The sequence below is a fragment of the Selaginella moellendorffii genome, unplaced genomic scaffold (assembly GCF_000143415.4).
Source record: "Selaginella moellendorffii unplaced genomic scaffold, v1.0 SELMOscaffold_1, whole genome shotgun sequence".
NCBI lineage: Eukaryota > Viridiplantae > Streptophyta > Lycopodiopsida > Selaginellales > Selaginellaceae > Selaginella > Selaginella moellendorffii.
The window spans coordinates 3,267,085-3,279,197 of record NW_003314262.1 but is presented as its reverse complement, the minus strand read 5'-3'; the positions used below and the strand labels follow the sequence as shown (position 1 = coordinate 3,279,197).

The 12,113-nt window shown below is 45.2% G+C and overlaps 4 protein-coding genes across 4 annotated transcripts; all 4 read left to right on the top strand.

Annotated features, from left to right (window-relative positions):
- The first annotated feature begins 877 nt into the window (after window positions 1–877).
- LOC9630497 (L-gulonolactone oxidase 5) lies at window positions 878–2,872 on the top strand. The gene is made up of 2 exons (XM_002962010.2): window positions 878–1,867; window positions 1,948–2,872. The coding sequence occupies exons 1-2, from the start codon at window positions 961–963 to the stop codon at window positions 2,787–2,789; spliced, it is 1,749 nt and encodes a 582-aa protein (XP_002962056.1). The 5' UTR covers window positions 878–960; the 3' UTR covers window positions 2,790–2,872.
- A 1,522-nt stretch (window positions 2,873–4,394) lies between these two features.
- On the top strand, window positions 4,395–7,149 carry LOC112348283 (L-gulonolactone oxidase 3-like). The gene is made up of 2 exons (XM_024680511.1): window positions 4,395–4,450; window positions 6,377–7,149. Exon 2 carries the CDS (start codon window positions 6,514–6,516, stop codon window positions 7,147–7,149), a length of 636 nt encoding a protein of 211 aa, XP_024536279.1. The 5' UTR covers window positions 4,395–4,450; window positions 6,377–6,513.
- A 546-nt stretch (window positions 7,150–7,695) lies between these two features.
- Window positions 7,696–8,697, top strand: LOC112348279 (probable truncated L-gulonolactone oxidase 7, mitochondrial). The gene has a single exon (XM_024680505.1). It carries the CDS (start codon window positions 7,696–7,698, stop codon window positions 8,695–8,697), a length of 1,002 nt encoding a protein of 333 aa, XP_024536273.1.
- Window positions 8,698–10,033: 1,336 nt separating this feature from the next.
- On the top strand, window positions 10,034–12,045 carry LOC9657875 (L-gulonolactone oxidase 3). The gene is made up of 2 exons (XM_024685104.1): window positions 10,034–11,054; window positions 11,144–12,045. The coding sequence occupies exons 1-2, from the start codon at window positions 10,142–10,144 to the stop codon at window positions 11,983–11,985; spliced, it is 1,755 nt and encodes a 584-aa protein (XP_024540872.1). The 5' UTR covers window positions 10,034–10,141; the 3' UTR covers window positions 11,986–12,045.
- The last annotated feature ends 68 nt before the right edge of the window (window positions 12,046–12,113 follow it).

Here is a 12,113-nt window from a genome sequence, read left to right as displayed (position 1 = left end):
ATTTAGTGTAAAAATGGAAGTGTTGATTCCCTTTGGCTCAATAGGTGTTGCTATTTAATAGTCAATGCAAACATTGACATCTTTGAAAGGGGGTTGAGTGTAGCGCATGTGATCATGGAATGAGATTTAAATATATTATCACTATGGATTCTTGGAACTTTAAGGGATAAATAGAGATAAAATAGTTATTAAGAACTCTCTCATAAAACAATTGCTTCTTTTCCAATTGACTCAAGGGGATGGTTTGATTTTTTCTCATGGAGATGATGATCTTTTTTGTTAGCATGGGAGTTAATAACAGTATTCTTAGTGAAGTTTGAAGCCCTAATATTCACAAAATATTTGTGCTCTCAATGAGGTACCAAGTACTTGAAATTTCTATACTGATCTAAGCACTTATTTCTAGGTGTTGATTTCCCCTAGAGCATCTTCTCAATCCAATTGCTTATATGGAATTTTAGATTCAGTTTTTGAATTTTCAGGAATTCACAAAAATTTCATTCGATTTTCAAATTCAGTTTTTCTTTAGTGAGGAGTTTGATAAAACTTACTTGACACTAACTTATTTCCAAATCTTTCTTTCTCCATGGCTGCATTCCTTTACATGCGGGAAGCGGCAATTGGAGCTCAAAGACAGGATGCAGTATTGGAAACATCCCAGAATTTTACAAAAATTTCGAAGGACTGGTGCTGGCTGGTTGATGTTCCCAATGATAGCTACGCCGCAAAGACAAATGGCCTTCATTCTTGTTTTCACACTATGTATTTTGTCCAGCTCTTGGAAAGTAACAACTTATAAACATATTTTCTCTCTAAAAGTATAGTGTAGGCTTTGTCAACCAGCCAGCATTTTCTGGGATACTACTTGATTTTATTGACAAGTCAAGGTGGCAAAAATTGACTTTGATAGAAAATGATACATAAATCTTTGAGAGCTTTCACCAACAAGTACTCGAGATCATGAAGTTTGTCCTCCTCGCCCTCCTCTTTTCTCTCAACTTGCATCTTGTAAGATCTCTAGTAGAATGCGATGCGAGTGGCTGCGAGCTCAAGAACTATCTCAGAGGTCCATGGCCAGATCGCAGGCCTTGCAAGATCACCAAGGCGTTCTTCCCGACCAACGAGGCCGAGCTCCTCGACGCTGTGGCCTACGCAGTCAAGAGCAAGCAGAAGATCAAAGTGGTAAGCAGGGAGGCACATACCATGACCAAATTCGCGTGTCCAAACTCCGGATCCGACACAGGGGGGGTTGTCATCAGCACCGCTAGCTTCAACTCCAACTCGAGCGTCGTTGTCGACAAGAGCTCTATGACGGTCTCCACGCCCCCTGGAATCATGCTTGGCGAGCTTATCGATCTCCTGGCGATGCAAGGCGTGACTTTGCACCAGACCATCGCCTGGGACGGCGTGTCGCCGGCGGGCATGGTGAGCACGGGGGCCCATGGCAGCAGCCTTTGGGGTCGCGGGGGAGGAACTTACGAGTACCTTGTGTCCATGAGAATCGTCGTTCCGGCCTCCAAGAACGAAGGCTTTGCTAAAGTTGTCACGGTCGCGGAGGGGAGTGATCTGTTCCACGCCGCCAGGATCTCGCTGGGAGTTCTTGGAGCTGTTTCCCAGCTCACGTTCTCCGTACAGCCCATGACGAAGAGGTCTGTGACGCTGGCGGTGGCGGACGATGCGTCTCTGGAAGAGGACTTCTTGACACTGGCTCGGGAGCACGAGTTTGCGGAAGTGTCGTGGTACAGTTCGCAGAAGAAATTTGTGTCGAGGATCGATGACAAAGCGCCACTCTCGGTGCCAGGAAATGGCGCTGCATCTCTGTTTCTTCCCGTTCAGGCTGCTGCTGCCAGGAGTTCAAGACTGAGCCGTCAGTCTTCTATATCCCTGTCCCGGATTTTCCTTTCCTTTCGTGCTCTCCGACTGATCTTAAAATTGAATGTTTTCCAGAAGAAGCAGCTGAAGCGATTGGGAATTCAACCTTCTTCTGCTCCGTTGCTAAGAACACCGTGAACACCGTTACTTCCACGGGTGGCGGATTATTCAATGATGAGCGGCAGCAACATTTCTCGGGATTCCCTGTGGTCGGATACTTCCACAAGTTTCAAGCTCGCGGAGGCTGCCAGTACACCTACAGCAACTCCACCAATTTGGCTCTTCCGGAGTCTGAGAGGCTCGTCTGCGGCTGGGACTTCCGAGCTTATGGCCAATTCTGGTTCCACGTCTCTATAGCTATCTCCATCAGCGATGTTGGCAACTTTATCCGAGACGTGAAGCAGTTGAGAGACTTGTCGCCAGAACGTCTCTGTCTGCTTGACACTTCCATGACATTACTGATTAGATACTTGAAAGCTTCTCAGGCTTACCTTGGACCGAAGACTGACGCAGCAAATATTGAGTTCATGACGTTCCGAGACAGGAGGCCAGGGGAACCACAGACGTACGAGGACGTTGCTGAGGAGATAGAGCAGCTTTTACTGTTTAAGTATAACGGGAAGCCACACTTCGGGAAGAACAGGCCGCATGCATTCCGGGACATTGGAAGGAAGACGAAGAATTTGTCTAAGTTTCTTTCGGCTAGGAGGAAGTTGGATCCACAAGGATGGTTTTCAAGTGATTGGTCTGATGCTGTGCTGGGAATCCGAGGAAGTCCGGTGACAGCAAAGGATGGATGTGCTTTGGAAGGACTGTGTGTTTGCAGCGAAGCTAGGCACTGTGCTCCAGACAAAGGATATTTTTGCAGACCAGGACTTGTTTATCGCGAGGCAAGAGTCTGTAGCAATAGAAGTTAAGATGCATCATTTCTCCTTGTTTGTTGTTCAGTTCTGAGATGTGCTCGGTGTAAGGAATATACTTAAAATATCGGATTATATTTTTTAAAGAATCAAGAAGGTCAACAAGTTAAAAAGTCAAAAAAATTATTCCAGACAGTTCCTCTTCTTCGTTGAGCCTGCCCTTTGCAATACGTCTCTAACCATGGAAGTCGTCCATCTCTGGCATCCTCTTCAAGAAAAAAATCTCTGCCCTTGATCATCCTCCTGTTCTTGAGCTAGGCTGTCGTCCTCTCACATTGAAGATCTCCCTTGCAGCAGCCAAATACTCCAGCTTGGGCGATCATTGTTGCCCGTGACACAATGTCTCTCTTGGGCCTAATCTAGCTCTTATTCCTCCTATAACCTTGTTAACAGCTTTGAGAAATTCTTAATAGTTTATATCTAAGCCAGATAAATATTTAAAATTTATATCTATCAATAAGCTACCTAGAGTTTTTCTTTGCTGTAGATTGAAAGGAAGAGGAGGAGGCTAAGGTAGCAGGCCAGCATCAATGAGGGTAAGTCAAGAAGAAGGTGGAGTTGAACCCACAATCAACTTATATGTGGATTTAAACAGTTTTAAATAGATATGAATTAGCTTCAGCTCAAGCCAATCAAGTATCTCACTTAGATCAAACAAAAACATCGAGCGAGCATTCTCCCAGACTCCCTGAATATCTGGGGTTTATACTAAAAGTTTGTGAGTGTGTACAACTTAAGGGTTTATTTAGAATATTCATTATTTTGTTGAGGAAAAATTTAAATCAATGTACCAAATTATCAAAAAAGGAATAAAAAGAAATAACTAAAAATATTATCCTAATTTTGATTTTTTTTGGAAACCCTTAAAAACACATAAATTAGTGCCCTAATGACCGATTTTTAAAGTGTTTTTAGAGTGGGATAAAAGAACCTTTAAATTGCACACCCATCAAAACTTTAATGACCTGTAGAACTATGGAGTTTTATCTCCAAGGCTTGATAGGTTGTCTTAGCTGGGCAGGAGATGATGTTCCTCTTCTTTGTTTGCACTAGAGAAATTTGAGATTTCACTCATTGTGAATTATTAATATGATATAATTATATGAAATTTTTATTGGCAATCTCAGCTTATGTGGCAAAGCGATATGTGCCAAATAAAGGCACTACCAGTTACTTGAAATTACTACGCTGATAAGCACTAGCATTTCTAGGAGAATACTAATTCAGTAATTAAGAATCTCTTTTGAATTTTCAAGATTTTACAAGAGTTTCATTTGAATTTCATTAACTATGAAATTCAATTTTTCTCTACTGTGGAGTTTGATCAAGACTCAAATCTTTCTTTCTCCTTGACTGCATTGCTTTACTTGCGGGAAGTGACAGGATGGAATTTACAAGCCTTATGAAGGATTGGTGCTCCCAGTGATAGATAGGCCGCAAAGACAAATGGCCTTCATTGACTGATTCTTGCTTTCATACCTAGGGTTTGTCAACCCACCAATATACTAATTATTAAATCATTTTATTGACAGAGTTTTCACCGGAAGTGCTCGAGATCATGAAGTTCGTCCACCCTCCTCTTTTCTCTCGACTTGCTCTTGTAAGATCTCTAGTAGAATGCGATGCGAGTGGCTGCGAGCTCAAGAACTATCTCAGAGGTCCATGGCCGGATCGCAAGAAGATCAAAGTGGTAAGCAGGGAGGCACATACCATGACCAAATTCGCGTGTCCAAACTCCGGATCCGACACAGGGGAAGTTGTCATCAGCACCGCTAGCTTCAACTCCATCTCGAGCGTCGTCGTCGACAAGAGCTCCATGACGGCCTCCACGCCTCCTGGAATCATGCTTGGCGAGCTCATGGATCTCCTGGCGGTGCAAGGCGTGACTTTGCACCCGCCAGCGGGCATGGTGAGCACGGGGGCTCACGGCAGCAGCCTGTGGAGTCGCGGAGGAGGAACTTACGAGTACCTCGTGTCCATGAGAATCGTCGTCCCGGCCTCTGTACGGTCCATGACGAAGAGGTCTGTGACGCTGTCGGTGGCGGACGATGCGTCGCTGGAGGACAACTTCTTGAGGCTGGCTCGGGAGCACGAGTTTGGGCAAGTGTTGTGGTACAGCTCGCAGAAGAAATACGTGTGGAGGACCGATGACAGAGCGCCACTCTCGGTGGCAGGAAATGGGGCTGAGACTACACCTCTATTTCTTCCCGTCAGGCTGCTGCTGCCAGGAGTTCAAGACTGAGCCGTTCTCCCGGATTTTCCTTTCCTTTCGTGCTCTCCGACTGATCTTAAAATTGAATTGTTTCCAGAAGAAGCAGCTGAAGCGATTGGGAATTCAACCTTCTTCTGTTCCGTTGCTAAGAACACCGTGAACACCATTACTTCCACGGTTGGCGGATTATTCAACGATGAGCAGCAGCAACATTTCTCGGGTCGGAAATACTTCCACAAGTTTCAAGCTCGAGGGGGCTGCCAGTACACTTATAGCAACTCCACCAACTTGGCTCTCCCGGTGTCCAAGAGGCTCGTCTGTGGTTGGGAGTTCCGAACTTACGGCCTATTCTGGTTCCACGTCTCGGTATCTATCTCCATCGGCCAGCTTTATCCGGGACGTGAAAGACTTATCACCAGAACGTCGTTGTCTGCTTGATACTGCCCTTGCATTGCAGATTAGATTCTTGAAAGCTCCTCAGGCTTGCCTGGGATCCACTCAATAGAGCTCAATCCAGCATCCTCAACTGGAACTCTTAATAATTTATATCACATGATCAACTTATGTGGATTTAAATAACCAACACCTCTATCTCCAGGGCTTGATAGGTTGTCTTGGGTAACCATGAAGATGATGCTCTTCTTGTTTGTTGGCACTACAGAAATCCTCAATTTCACTCATTGCAAAATACTAATACTAATGTTCTTGATCTAGGCGCTGCATTTCTAGTGCTAATTTTCACTAGAGCATATGTCAATCCAAGCATTGCTCCTGTGTGGAGTAGTAGATTCAGTAATTAAATCTCTTGTGAATTTTCAAGAATTGAATTTCAGTTTTTCTATAGTGTGGAGTTTGATTATGGCTTACTTGACTCTGATCCAAATCTTTCTTTCTCCTTGGCCGCATTGCTTTACTTGTGGGAAGTGGCACTTGGAGCTCAAAGACAAGATGCAGTATCAGAAACATCTCGGAATTTTACGAACATTTTGAAGGACTGGTGTTAGCTGGTTGGTCTTGTGGTGCACATGATGTTCCCAGTGATAGCTACGCCGCAAAGACAAATGGCCTTCATTGACTGATATTTGCTTTCATGCTATGTATTTTGTGGAAAGTAACAACTTATAAACATATTTTCTCTCTAAGAGTCAATTAGCGTTTCCTGGGATACTAATTATTAAATGATTTTACTGACGTAAGTCAAGGTGGCATTTGATAGAAAATGATCCATAAATCTTTGAGAGCTTTCACCACCAAGTACTCGAGATCATGAAGTTCGTCCTCCTCGCCCTCCTCTTTTCTCTCAACTTGCATCTTGTAAGATCTCTAGTAGAATGCGATGCGAGTGGCTGCGAGCTCAAGAACTATCTCAGAGGTCCATGGCCAGATCGCAGGCCTTGCAAGATCACCAAGGCGTTCTTCCCGACCAACGAGGCCGAGCTCCTCGACGCCGTGGCCTACGCAGTCAAGAGCAAGCAGAAGATCAAAGTGGTAAGCAGGGAGGCACATACCATGACCAAATTCGCGTGTCCAAACTCCGGATCCGACACAGGGGGGGTTGTCATCAGCACCGCTAGCTTCAACTCCAACTCGAGCGTCGTTGTCGACAAGAGCTCTATGACGGTCTCCACACCCCCTGGAATCATGCTTGGCGAGCTTATCGATCTCCTGGCGATGCAAGGCGTGACTTTGCACCAGACCATCGCCTGGGACGGCGTGTCGCCGGCGGGCATGGTGAGCGCGGGGGCCCATGGCAGCAGCCTTTGGGGTCGCGGCGGAGGAACTTACGAGTACCTCGTGTCCATGAGAATCGTCGTTCCGGCCTCCAAGAACGAAGGCTTTGCTAAAGTTGTCACGGTCGCGGAGGGGAGTGATCTGTTCCACGACGCCAGGATCTCGCTGGGAGTTCTTGGAGCTGTTTCCCAGCTGACGTTCTCCGTACAGCCCATGACGAAGAGGTCTGTGACGCTGTCGGTGGCGGACGATGCGTCTCTGGAAGAGGACTTCTTGACACTGGCTCGGGAGCGCGAGTTTGCGGAAGTGTCGTGGTACAGCTCGCAGAAGAAATTTGGGAAGAAATGCACAATACAGCACGCTCACTCCTTGCTTCCTCCGTGGCGCTTAGTCACGCCCAGCTCTGCACCCTAAATGTTTAACGCTAAATTTTAATTAGTAGATGCTGTTAACGGATATGTTAAGGACTATAATTTTATAATTAGCCAGTGAATGAACGGCTATAATTTATAAGTATATAACCTACGATTGGTTTAGGTTTTTCCTCATTGTGTTTTATGTTTGTGCTCCTTATATTTTCTTTCTTATTTTATTCATTCTCTTTAGTATTATGGTTAGACTAATTGCTTTGCTTATTTTATTCATTCTCTTTAGTATTGGAATATTCTTTTAGTTTTTGTATTACTGTTGGTCTTCTTCCACAAGAGAGAGAAAGGAAGCTACATTTAATATTCTATGTAGTCATATTAAGCTATACAATCAAGATAATGCTGTTATAGTAGAATAAATAATATATTTGATTTTGTACTTTTAAATACTTAAAAATAGTTGAAAATAATATACAGTAATGAGGTGGCATGTGCATGTAAGCAATGAGGTGGCATGCAAATCCAAATAAGCAAACGGGGCCCACCCTAAATAAAGGGGGGTCATTCTACCCGAAATTTGTGTCGAGGATCGATGACAAAGCGCCACTCTCGGTGCCAGGAAATGGCGCTGCAGCTCTGTTTCTTCCCGTCCAGGCTGCTGCTGCCAGGAGTTCAAGTCCTCTATATCCCTGTCCCGGATTTTCCTTTCCTTTCGTGCTCTCCGACTGATCTTAAAATTGAATGTTTTCCAGAAGAAGCAGCTGAAGCGATTGGGAATTCAACCTTCTTCTGCTCCGTTGCTAAGAACACCGTAAACACCATTACTTCCACGGGTGGCGGATTATTCAATGATGAGCGGCAGCAACATTTCTCGGGATTCCCTGTGGTCGGATACTTCCACAAGTTTCAAGCTCGAGGAGGCTGCCAGTACACTTACAGAAACTCCACCAATTTGGCTCTTCCGGAGTCTGAGAGGCTCGTCTGCGGCTGGGACTTCCGAGCATATGGCCAATTCTGGTTCCACGTCTCGGTATCTATCTCCATCAGCGACGTCGGCAGCTTTATCCGAGACGTGAAGCAGTTGAGAGACTTGTCGCCAGAACGTCTCTGTCTGCTTGACACTTCCATGACATTACTGATTAGATACTTGAAAGCTTCTCAGGCTTACCTTGGACCGAAGACTGACGCAGCAAATATTGGGTTCATGACGTTCCGAGACAGGAGGCCAGGGGAACCACAGACGTACGAGGACGTTGCTGAGGAGATAGAGCAGCTTTTACTGTTTAAGTATAACGGGAAGCCACACTTCGGGAAGAACAGGCCGCATGCATTCCGGGACATTGGAAGGAAGACGAAGAATTTGTCTAAGTTTCTTTCGGCTAGGAGGAAGTTGGATCCACAAGGATGGTTTTCAAGTGATTGGTCTGACTCAGTGCTGGGAATCCGAGGAAGCCCGGTGACCACAAAGGATGGATGTGCTTTGGAAGGACTGTGTGTTTGCAGCGAAGCCAGGCACTGTGCTCTAGACAAAGGATATTTTTGCAGACCAGGACCTGTTTACCGCGAGGCAAGAGTCTGCAGCAATAGAAGTTAAGATGCATCATTTCTCCTTGTTTGTTGTTCAGTTCTGAGATGTGCTCAGCAATTGTTTTAGTGTAAGGAATATACTTAAATTAAAAGTCATTCCAGACAGTTCCTCTTCTTTGTTGAGCCTGCTTTCTGCAATACGTCTGTAACCATAGAAGTTCCATCTCTGGCATCCCTTCAAGAAAAAAATCTCTGGCCTTGATCATCCTCCTGTACTTGAGCTACCGTGAGAGATGCGTCCTCTCACATTGAAGATCTCCCTTGCGGCAGCCAAATAACAATCTCCAGCTTGGGCGACCATTGTTGTCCATGACACGATGTCCCTCTTGGGCTCAATCTAGCCTTGTTAACCTCTTTGAGGGACTTTTCAGATAAATATTTAAATTTATATCTATCAATAAGCTGCCTAGATTTTTTCCTTTCTGTACATTGAAAGGAAGAGGAGGAGGCGAAGGTAGCAGGCCAGCATCAAGTGAGGGTAGGTCAAGAAGAAGGTGGAGTTGAACCCACAATCAACTTATATGTGGATTTAAACAGCTTTAAATAGATATAAATTAGTTTCAGCTCAAGCCCATCAAACAAAAACTACGAGCATGCATTCTGAATATTTGGGGTTTATACTAAAAGTTTGTGAGTGTGTACAACTTAAGTCTAGGGCACCCAAAATATTCCATTCAGTCATATTAGGCAAACATGAAAAAACACCATTTGGTACCGAATGGTGTTTTTTGGGTTATAATTGGAAGCAAACAATTTGTACACCATTTACAAGCACAATCAAGAGAAGATTGAGTTGTTGTTTTTGTCATAGAGTCAAAAAAGGCTTAAACCTATATTAAGTGTTTCAAGTGTGTTATGATTATAGATTTCAAGTTGCGGTGATCTCCATAGTTTTGCAGAAGAAAGTTTTTATAAATTTCAATTTTATAATATAATGACTTATTTTGGAGAGACTTGAATGCTCAAACTTGAATAACTCATATGATGAAATTGTATGATTTAATAATATGTCCTTTAAAAGTTTAAATAACAATGAGAATGTGTGCTAACATGCTAGATGTTCTTTTGAATAAGGGATTTCTAGAAAGGTTTTAGCATAGACTCTGTAAACATCATAATCATGCAAAATGAGAAACATTTTGTGTTTAAATTTTTTATAAGTGATTAATAAAAAGCCTTCACTATATATTTTAAGTATATGCTCCGAATATATGCTGAGGTGGCTGCTGCCGTAATTAAATTGCACAAAAATTTACCCCCATCTATAGGACATACATTTTTCACAAATTGCACACCATACTAACTACTCTTTGCTAGCCTTTGTCAACCAACCAGCATTTGTTTCTAATATACTAATTATCAAATGATTTTACTGACGTAAGTCAAGGTGGCATTTGATAGAAAATGGTCCATAAATCTTTGAGACCTTTCACCAACAAGTACTCGAGATCATGAAGTTCGTCCTCCTCGCCCTCCTCTTTTCTCTCAACTTGCATCTTGTAAGATCTCTAGTAGAATGCGATGCGAGTGGCTGCGAGCTCAAGAACTATCTCAGAGGTCCATGGCCAGATCGCAGGCCTTGCAAGATCACCAAGGCGTTCTTCCCGACCAACGAGGCCGAGCTCCTCGACGCCGTGGCCTACGCAGTCAAGAGCAAGCAGAAGATCAAAGTGATAAGCAGGGAGGCACATACCATGACCAAATTCGCGTGTCCAAACTCCGGATCCGACACAGGGGGAGTTGTCATCAGCACCGCTAGCTTCAACTCCAACTCGAGCGTCGTCGTCGACAAGAGCTCCATGACGGTCTCCACACCCCCTGGAATCATGCTTGGCGAGCTCATGGATCTCCTGGCGATGCAAGGCGTGACTTTGCACCAGACCATCGACTGGGACGGCGCGTCGCCAGCGGGCATGGTGAGCACGGGGGCTCACGGCAGCAGCCTGTGGAGTCGCGGCGGAGGAACTTACGAGTACCTCGTGTCCACGAGAATCGTCGTCCCGGCCTCCGAGAAGGAAGGCTTTGCCAAAGTTGTCACGGTCGCGGAGGGGAGTGATCTGTTCCACGCCGCCAGGATCTCGCTGGGAGTTCTTGGAGCTATTTCCCACCTGACGTTCTCCGTACAGCCCATGACGAAGAGGTCTGTGACGCTGTCGGTGGCGGACGATGCGTCGCTGGAGGACGACTTCTTGAGGCTGGCTCGGGAGCACGAGTTTGGGGAAGTGTTGTGGTACAGCTCGCAGAAGAAATACGTGTGGAGGACCGATGACAGAGCGCCACTCTCGGTGCCAGGAAATGGGGCTTTGATTAGAGTTCCGTTTCTTCCCGTGCAGGCTGCTGCTGCCAGGAGTTCAAGACTGAGCCGTCAGTTATCTTTATCCACGTCCCTGTTTCCTTCTTTCCAAATCTTCCTTTCCTGCTGCTTCCGACTGATCTTAAATTGTCTGTTCCAGAAGAAGCAGCTGAAACGATTGGAAATTCAACCTTCTTTTGCTCCGCGGCTAAGAACACGGTAAACACCATCACTTCCACGGGTGGCGGATTCGTCAACGATGAGCAGCAGCAACGTTTCTCGGGATTCCCTGTGGTCGGATACTTCCACAAGTTTCAAGCTCGCGGAGGCTGCCAGTACACCTACAGCAACTCCACCAACTTGGCTCTTCCGGAGTCTGAGAGGCTCGTCTGCGGCTGGGACTTCCGAGCACATGGCCAATTCTGGTTCCACGTCTCGGTATCTATCTCCATCAGCGATGTTGGCAACTTTATCCGAGACGTGAAGCAGTTGAGAGACTTGTCGCCAGAACGTCTCTGTCTGCTTGACACTTCCATTGCATTACAGATTAGATACTTGAAAGCTTCTCAGGCTTACCTTGGACCGAAGACTGACGCAGCACAGATTGAGTTCATTACATTCCGAGACAGGAGGCCAGGGGAACCACAGACGTACGAGGACGTTGCTGAGGAGATAGAGCAGCTTTTACTGTTTAAGTATAACGGGAAGCCACACTTCGGGAAGAACAGGCCGCATGCATTCCAGGACATTGGAAGGAAGACGAAGAATTTGTCTAAGTTTCTTTCGGCTAGGAGGAAGTTGGATCCACAAGGATGGTTTTCAAGTGATTGGTCTGATGCTGTGCTGGGAATCCGAGGAAGTCCGGTGACAGCAAAGGATGGATGTGCTTTGGAAGGACTGTGTGTTTGCAGCGAAGCCAGGCACTGTGCTCCAGACAAAGGATATTTTTGCAAACCAGGACTTGTTTATCACGAGGCGAGAGTCTGCAGCAATAGAAGTTAAGAAAAAAGAGTCATTCAATTCATCCAATAAATGGTAAATAAAGTATTTCATACCTCAGAAGCTTGATCCCAATTGATACGGGCGGTAGAATTAAAACAGAAGGAGCAAATAAGTATCGGAATCACGAC

What these genes read in the sequence shown, in the direction of transcription:
- LOC9630497 (XM_002962010.2), top strand. Translation starts at nt 961, where the DNA reads ATGAAGTTTGTCCTCCTCGCCCTCCTCTTTTCTCTCAACTTGCATCTT. An exon ending in CAGGAGTTCAAGACTGAGCC is followed by an intron (nt 1,868 to 1,947) that starts GTCAGTCTTCTA and finishes AATGTTTTCCAG; the next exon opens with AAGAAGCAGCTGAAGCGATT.
- LOC112348283 (XM_024680511.1), top strand. Translation starts at nt 6,514, where the DNA reads ATGACCAAATTCGCGTGTCCAAACTCCGGATCCGACACAGGGGGGGTT.
- LOC112348279 (XM_024680505.1), top strand. Translation starts at nt 7,696, where the DNA reads ATGACAAAGCGCCACTCTCGGTGCCAGGAAATGGCGCTGCAGCTCTGT.
- LOC9657875 (XM_024685104.1), top strand. Translation starts at nt 10,142, where the DNA reads ATGAAGTTCGTCCTCCTCGCCCTCCTCTTTTCTCTCAACTTGCATCTT. An exon ending in CAGGAGTTCAAGACTGAGCC is followed by an intron (nt 11,055 to 11,143) that starts GTCAGTTATCTT and finishes TGTCTGTTCCAG; the next exon opens with AAGAAGCAGCTGAAACGATT.